An 8842-nucleotide genomic window follows, 5' to 3' on the forward strand; every position below is an offset into this window, starting at 1 on the left:
TGTCTACTTCCACACTGGGTACTTCCACACTGTCTACTTCCACACTGTCTACTTCCACACTGGGTACTTCCACACTGTCTACTTCCACACTGTCTACTTCCACACTGGGTACTTCCACACTGTCTACTTCCACACTGGGTACTTCATTCCTTTTTTTGTGTGTTTTTTTTCTTTCAGGGAAATACAATCGTCCTTTTGGATTTCCAACAACTGGGGACGCCTGACATTTGTAAGTGACAAACGATGAAATAGGGGACCTGGCCAACTTAGAATTCATCTGATAGTCTTAGAAATGTTTCATCTTAGAATTCATCTTAAAGTCTTAAAAATGTTTCATCTCAAAATTCATCTTATAATCTTAGAAATGTTTCATCTCAGAATTCATCTGATAGAGTCGTAGAAATGTTTCATCTCAGAATTCATCTGATAGTCTTAGAAATGTTTCTCGAGTTTTGGTACGTGTGTGACCGTGTCACTCTGCTGTACGTGTGTCACTCTTCTTTCGTCGCTCAACAATACCATATCTCTCACTGTTGAGCCCAATGTGTGTTGTGTGTGACCCCAATGTGTATTGTGTCTGACCCCAATATGTGTTGTGTCTGAGCCCAATGTGTGTTGCGTGTGAGCCCAATGTGTGTTGTGTCTGAGCCCAATGTGTGTTGTGTGTGACCCCAATGTGTGTTGTGTGTGACCCCAATATGTGTTGTGTCTGACCCCAATGTGTGTTTTGTCTGAGCCCAATGTGTGTTGTGTCTGAGCCCAATGTGTGTTGTGTCTGACCCTAATATGTGTTGTGTCTGAGCTCTATGTGTGTTGTGTCTGACCCCAATATGTGTTGTGTCTGAGCCCTATATGTGTGTTGTGTCTGAGCCCAATGTGTGTTGTGTCTGAGCCCTATGTGTGTTGTGTCTGACCCCAATATGTGTTGTGTCTGAGCCCTATATGTGTGTTGTGTCTGAGCCCAATGTGTGTTGTGTCTGACCCCAATATGTGTCTCCCCAGGACTCGTCAGAACCCATGGAGGGCCAGTCTCGACGACCGCGCTCCTACAGCGAGTCCCTGCACATCATGACTCAGTCTAACATCCTGTGTGGTTCCCCCTCGCCCACACGCGCTGGGATCAAGGTCAGTGGGGAGTAGGCAGGGTTTGCTCCTTCTTTCCTACCAAACATCTATTGTCCTGATCTCTCCTCCATGGGTGGTTGGCAGGTGCTCTGCTGTGGTTTGCTCCTTCTTTCCTATCAAACATCTATTGTCCTTATCTCTCCTCCTTTTTTGTGTTTGTTACTCTCTTGTAGCACCTAATCTTCGGCACTTATATGACCTTATTGTGTTGCAAGTGCCGTAAACCTCTTACTCTTACTAAAACTACTGTCTATCTGTCCCACATTGTTTTGTCTGTCTGTCTGTCTGTCTGTCTGTCTGTCTGTCTGTCTGTCTGTCTGTCTGTCAGTCCCAGAGATCTCCCCAGTTTCTCTTCTATGTTGACGTGTAGTGTTGTATATCCCATCCTGTGTTGTGTCGTGTGTGTAACCATCCTGTGTCGTGTGTGTAACCATCCTGTGTTGTGTAGTGTTGTATATCCCAACCTGTGTTGTGTAGTGTGTGTAACCATCCTGTGTTGTGTCATGTTGTATATCCCATCCTGTGTTGTGTCGTGTGTGTAACCATCCTGTGTCGTGTGTGTAACCATCCTGTGTTGTGTAGTGTTGTATATCCCATCCTGTGTTGTGTCGTGTTGTAAATCCCATCCTGTGTTGTGTCGTGTGTGTAACTATCCTGTGTTGTGTCGTGTGTGTATATCCCATCCTGTGACGTGTAGTGTTGTATATCCCATCCTGTGTTGTGTTGTGTGTGTTAACCATCCTGTGTTGTTTATCCCCAGCAATGTTTCTCGCCCTCCATGCAGATCCCGGTGAAGAACACGACTTTCACCCCGTCACCCTCACCCAGCCCCACCAGGAAAAACTTCCTCAGGTTTGTCTCCTCTCTCTTGTTATGGGGGGGCGGGGGGTGTAGATTCTTAAAATCTCCTTTGTAAAACAGTTTGCTAGTGTGCCTGTGAGGAGGGAATCCTGTACAAATCAATATAGACCTGCATGTTTGCTGACAATCGTCTGAAATCCGACAATCGCGACCCCGACCCGCGAACCGGCCGATGCTATCGCTAGGCCCGCCTGTATCAGTCAATGTTCGAAGTGCGAGGCCTGGACGTGTGCCAGCGACCCCTTTTTCTCCCGTCGGCTTTGTCGGCACTTTCGTTTTCGTGTCGACCGCCGACGCGCGCACCGCCGACTGCCGACGTCGGCGTTTCCGACATAATTGTCGGAACCTGAGTAGAAATACGAATACGAAAAAGTACGACTTAAATTATCTACTTTCAGTTTCTTGCTCGAGCGGCCATTTTGAATTTCGTTTGTTTACTGATTGTTCAGATCATGTGGATTCTTTCAAGTCCGACTCACTTGTTCTACTCTAGATCGAGATTTATAGATCATTATAGACCTCGATGGAGGATTCATATTCCAATTATATTGTGTCAAACCATATTATAGGTTGTGCTGTAATAATGTTGGTAAAACGCATTTTATCAGGTGCGTGAATTATTTACTTAGAATAAAGATCTAAATTTCTAGATTTAGCCCCCTAGACTCAGCTGAGCCCCTCTCTTCGGAATCGGATGCGGATTTCTTGTTCAAGGCCTAGATTCTAGATCTATTCCTATTCACTTGTTCTACTAGATCTTGATCTAGATTTATTTAGATCACTGAGATATATGGAGGATTCATAGATCTTTATCCAATTCTATTGTATCAAACTCTTTATAGCAATGTAGGCCATATTATTTTTATTATAAATTATAAATGCTCCATGTTTGTTTTGGAGCGTGCTTATTTCTTTCTTCTTTTTTTTTTTTGACTTGTGCTGGCCTTTTTACTTGAGGGCCGTTGCAGATTCTTTTTTGTGTTAGGCCTAGGGGTAGGCCGATAGGGTTAGCGTTAGGTCTCTTCTTTATTGTGTTTGTTCGGGTGGTCGCTCGTTACTCGGAAATCCTTCCTTTTATGACACCCACAATTTAAAAGCTCTAAAGTTATGGGAGGGGGTGGGGTTACACAAAATTTTCAGACAATCTGGTTGAGGCTCACATGCAGGTCTATCAATAATAGGTTCAATAATGTCTGTTCAATTTGCCATTGTTAACCCTGGTCCTGCGGGGGGCGGGTTTATGTCACCCGATAAGCCTACGTTCTGGTCCCACGTCAGTCTGGACCCTGGCTCCGCGCACGCGCGCCCAGCATCACCTCACGTTCAATTCGGGTCTCACGCCGGATTCACGAAGGCCAAGTGTGTGTGTGTGCGTCAGTCTGCTTGAGTTTGTGTGCGTTTGTGGCCTTCTACTAGAACCGCCTGCGTTGGTTCGTAATTGAGGCATACGTCTCATTCAAAACACGCCAAGTTGGTAGCTCTAGATGTTCGTCCAATGAAATTATAGAAGAAATTGACCCACTTAGACATGAGGAGCTCGAAAGGATAGTCAGGAAACAAGACTTCCATTTTTCTATACAAAATCTTTCAAATGAGCTTGATTTTGTATGAAATGATACTACCTGATAAAAAATAAGCTTGTTTGATAGTTTTGAATACCATTGTGCAGGTACAAAGAACAATTTGAGTGTAAAACATTCAGAAATTGACCTATATTATCCCCTTTAGAACCTCAGGTCATTCATAACAACAAGAGCGTCCAGAAAGGTTATTCGAATGGGTGTAACTACTCGTAATGTCTTATCAGCTTGTGAGAGGGGGTTATTCATGTGTTTGTAACACTTTATAAATAGAAAGCTATGAAAGATAGAGCGTTATTTTCATCATCGGTTAACACACTCCCGCGGTATTCAAGGCGAATACACACGTTTCCTGGCGCGCGCACGCTGTACACCAACAGTACACACTGAGTGACCCAGGCGGCCTGCCCGGAACGTCCAACGTAATCGGTTGCTGATAAGATTCGCATCTCGGCACAGACGCAGGACAAGAGTTTAGGGGCAGTCAGTACAATGATTGGATCTGGCCATTTTTGTCAGTGAGGAAAACGTAGTGTGATATTGTGTGGAGGATGTGAAACGTAGTGTGATATTGTGTGGAGGATTGTCATGTAAGCTTCATCATGCCTCATTTCTCTCTCTCTCTCTGTGCTGAAAAAGTTTCTCAGATATCGAGCAGTACCATTCTCTTCTGGGTATATACTTTTTCCTAGCACTAAACCACTGCTCATGTGTCCGTGTGCTTCCTTTTCCTCCTGCTGTGATCCTGCTATAATTTCTGTGAATGTTTTCTACAGGAGCTTGAGCCCTATTGCCGTGAGGACGGGGCCCTTGAAGCGAAAGTGTGAGTACCTCTAGACCTTGAAAGACCCCAGTATGTGTGTGTTGAGTACCCCTAGACCCCAGTATGTGTGTGTTGAGTACCTCTAGACCCCAGTATGTGTGTGTTGAGTACCTCTAGACCCCAGTATGTGTGTGTTGAGTACCTCTAGACCCCAGTATGTGTGTGTTGAGTACCTCTAGACCCCAGTATGTGTGTGTTGAGTACCTCTAGACCCCAGTGTGTTTTTTAATGGACATTTAAAAGTCAAATGTTCTCAAAACTGTATCTGTGTGTGTGTGTCTGTACATTCCCCCATGTGTGTGTGTCTGTGTGTGTGTGTGTGTGTGTACATTCCCCTGTGTGTAAAGTTGTCTGTCTATTCCCCCCTCACAGTGGACCAGGAGGGCGACCGCTGGGAGTACATCAGTCCACTGTGTGTGTGTGTGTGTGTGTGTGTGTGTACATTCCCCTGTGTGTAAAGTTGTCTGTGTGTATTCCCTCACAGTGGACCAGGAGGGCGACCGCTGGGAGTACATCAGTCCACTGTGTGTGTGTGTTTGTGTGTGTGTGTGTAAAGTTGTCTGTGTGTGTGTGTAAAGTTGTCTGTGTGTATTCCCTCACAGTGGACCAGGAGGGCGACCGCTGGGAGTACATCAGTCCTCCCAAAAAGTTCCACACCGGACCCAGCACCCCGGACAGGATGATGGGCTGTTCTCACCCGCTGGCTCACAGGTCTGTGTTTGTCTGTGTGTGTGTGTGTGTGTTTGTCTGTGTGTGTTTGTCTGTGTGTGTGTTTGTCTGTGTGTGTGTGTTAGGAATATAATATTGTTTGTGAAGAAGTATGCCTTCTTTTCCCCCCGCCCCGCACAGAATCTCCCAGTCTGATGTTGGGATTGTGTAACTGACCTTTTCCATCCCTGGAATCATATATCAAAATAGTGCGGTCAACAATTGGTAGCGCAACTTTTCCTCAACTATCTCTTTTACGGGTGGATCAATGTCATCCATACTTTGCACAGCAGTTTATATCAATTTGTCTTAACTAAATCATATTTTCCCAGAACAATTGGTGCTAGATTAAAAAACTTCTTCATAAATGTAAATAAAATACTTGAGATCTCTGTCACAGGTAAAAGGGTATTGTTCACAGCACTTCCCGCTTCTCACACACATTTTGATTACACCTATGGCCTACGTCACAGCTCACCAATGATGATTTTTACTTGCAAAACTTGTTACAAGAAATTATTTTTATAGTGAACAAATTTTTTGCACTAGTGGCTCTCAAAACATGCGTTCAATAAGCATTATGTCCCGATTAGAAAAACCTGACGGATTTGCTTTTAAAAGCAACATTGCCCCAGCTGTAAACATTTGAAAATTAGTAGAAACCATGCACTTGTATTTTTTATTAGTATTTATTAAGGAATTTTCTAGAATACAGCTTGCAGGTGTTTACAAAAATGTTGATCTGTTAAGACAAATTGATACAAGTCACTGTGCAAAAGTTAGAGACTGTGTTCGATAGTTGAGGAGATATTTGACAATAAGTCGCGCCCCGAATTTTTGACCGCACTATAGTAATGAAAAACTCACTCCAACGACCTGATTTTAGTAACATCGTGTGTCAGAAGCGTCCCCCCACGTGGTATTTGGCACAGAGTCTTCCGACATACCTACATGGGTCCCGGGAGTAGTTCCCCGGGAAAACCAAAGTACAGTAACAGAAGAGTTCTTGTCACCGCCTTTCCAACAGTACCGAGCTCACGTGATAACTGTGTTCTGACCTCTGTCTGTCTGTCTGTCCCCTGTATCTCACGTGATAACTTTGTGTTCTGACCTCTGTCTGTCTGTCTGTCCCCTGTATCTCATGTGACAACTTTGTGTTCTGACCTCTGTCTGTCTGTCTCCTGTATCTCATGTGATAACTTTGTGTTCTGACCTCTGACTGTCTGTCTGTCCCCTGTATCTCATGTGATAACTTTGTGTTCTGACCTCTGTCTGTCTGTCTGTCTCCTGTATCTCATGTGATAAATTTGTGTTCTGACCTCTGTCTGTCTGTCTGTCCCCTGTATCTCATGTGATAACTTTGTGTTCTGACCTCTGTCTGTCTGTCTGTCTCCTGTATCTCATGTGATAACTTTGTGTTCTGACCTCTGTCTGTCTGTCTGTCCCCTGTATCTCATGTGATAACTTTGCTCACACACCCCTCTCTGTCTGTCCCCAGTATCTCATCCCTCTGTTTCTCTCTCTCTATGTCCCCAGTATTCCCTCTAACCTCTGACCTCTCTGTGTCCCCTGTATATCCTCTAACCTCTGACCTCTAACTTCTGACCTCTCTATGTCCCCAGTATTTCCTCAAGTAGCCTGGAGGGCACAGGTCTAGACCAGGTCTCTGTGCGTCCACACAACGGCAGCTCTGGTCTGACCACGGTGATGTCACTGGCGGGTCGCTCACCCCTGGCCGGTCACTCTCCGCTGTCGTCGTGCAGCGGCGCCCCCTCGCCCCACACTTCCCTCGCTGGGGACAGTGGCGGCGGGCTGCTGGGCCCGGGGAAGCCCTCCTTCCTGTTCCGGCCGGTGGCTGAGTCTGTGCTGGGCTCGCCCTCCTCCACTTCCTCCTCCTCCTCCTCCTCCACCTCCTCCTCCTCGCTGCACCTCATGACCTCCCTCCCGGACCATCCTCACCACCACGCTCACCACCAGCAGCAACCACAACAACAGCAACCGCAGCAGCAGCAGCATCACCACTCACAACCGCAACAACAACAACAACAGCACCAACAACACCACCACCAACAACAACACCAGGCGTTGGAGCGTGGCTCCCTGACCCAGCCCCGCGGCCTCACGCTGGCATCCCAGACGTCGCGACTCACCAGGCACGGAGACCAACGTATGAGCAGTGACGCCAGTCCGCACCACGACGTCTACATGAGCGACTCTGAGATGGGCGACCAGTGCGAGGTGGGGGGGAGCAACAAGCCCGCTGTGGTACAGGCCGGGGGCGGGTTCAACTTCAAACCCATCAGCCCCGACCACGCCTAGCTGTCCGGCTCTCACACCACTGCCCTGGCACCGTGCGCCGTACCGCGGGCGATATGTTCACTGTCCTCGTCAGATTCACAGAGTAGGTGGAAGACCATTGATTCATAGACAGTACCGCGGGGATGTGTTCACTGTCCTCTTCAGATTCACAGAGCAGGTGGAAGACCATTGATTCATAGACGGTACCGCGGGCGATATGTTCACTGTCCTCGTCAGATTCACAGAGTAGGTGGAAGACCATTGATTCATAGACAGTACCGCGGGGATGTGTTCACTGTCCTCTTCAGATTCACAGAGCAGGTGGAAGACCATTGATTCATAGACGGTACCGCGGGCGATATGTTCAGTATCACAGAGTAGGTGGAAGACCATTGGTTCATAGACGGTACCGCGGGGATGTGTTCACTGTCCTCCTCAGATTCACAGAGCAGAGCGGGTGCGGCACTGAACCAAGAGGAGAATGTGTGGAGCAGTTCTGAAGTGACATGCAAAAACTTGGTGTCCAGTGTAGTCTATGGGTGATGTGTTCAAGACTTCTGTGATGTGTGTTACGTATATATGTGACTAGCTGGGCCTCGGCGAGATCTGGTCGTGTGTTCGGAGATAGCGTGCCGGGCCCAGGAGTTTGGGGAGATGTTCGAACCTCTTGGAGGAGAAACCCCCCAGTCCGGACAAGGAAAAATGGCAGTCGGTGTTTGATGTTTGTAACTGTAGTTCTGGGATCACTGTTCTCAAAGGGTGTGGGGGGGGGGGGGCACTCTTTCCCGCTGGTCACTCCGGGGGTTTGTAGCGTGGGTCAGTCTGTGTCTGTGCTACGGGGGTTTGTAGCGTGGGTCAGTCTGTGTCTGTGCTACGGGGGTTTGTAGCGTGGGTCAGTCTGTGTCTGTGCTACGGGGGTTTGTGTGTGGGTCAGTCTGTGTCTATGCTACGGGGGTTTGTGTGTGCAAGTGGCTTCATCTGCAGGCAGGAAGTCGCATGACATTTTTTGTGGGACTCGCCAGGCTAGGTCAAACCAAGACTGGACACACCTGGGTGTATCCTGGATGTATCCTGGATGTTTATAGAGACAAATGTGGACTGTGTTTTTTAGCCATCTCTGTAAATCCTGTATGATTTTTCTATTTTGTTTTGTTTTTTAAAATTTTGTTGTGTTGCTGTTTTTCTGCACTTGTGTGTTCATTTTGCCGGGTAGTTTGGGTAGAAGGAGAGATTGAGAGTGGAGTCGGGGCATTAGGATATTTCCTTCTATGGCAGGGGAACATTACGCTCCAGCTGGGCTGAGCAAAGATAGAGGCAGTGGTGGGTGGTCTGTGAGTAGTGGAGACACACCTGTCTGGTGGTTGGATCAGTAGATCTGTCAGGTTTTTATTGTTGTTTCAGGTTTTTTTGTCCATTCATCAGTAGCTGATGTCAATTCTACACCCCC

General features: G+C 47.1%; 1 protein-coding gene across 1 annotated transcript in view; it reads left to right on the forward strand.

Moving 5' to 3' along the window:
- LOC101849763 (mastermind-like domain-containing protein 1) overlaps positions 1 to 7934 on the forward strand; it is a gene marked incomplete in the record, with an annotated part of 13279 nt that extends 5345 nt beyond the window's left edge. Inside the window, 6 exon segments of the mRNA XM_013081646.2 lie at positions 178 to 229; positions 1003 to 1125; positions 1886 to 1977; positions 4343 to 4389; positions 4992 to 5100; positions 6720 to 7934. Of these exon segments, the coding sequence (XP_012937100.1) occupies positions 178 to 229; positions 1003 to 1125; positions 1886 to 1977; positions 4343 to 4389; positions 4992 to 5100; positions 6720 to 7416 (1120 nt within the window).
- Between the last annotated feature and the right edge of the window lie 908 nt (positions 7935 to 8842).

This window comes from Aplysia californica, unplaced genomic scaffold (genome assembly GCF_000002075.1).
Source record: "Aplysia californica isolate F4 #8 unplaced genomic scaffold, AplCal3.0 scaffold00139, whole genome shotgun sequence".
NCBI lineage: Eukaryota > Metazoa > Mollusca > Gastropoda > Aplysiida > Aplysiidae > Aplysia > Aplysia californica.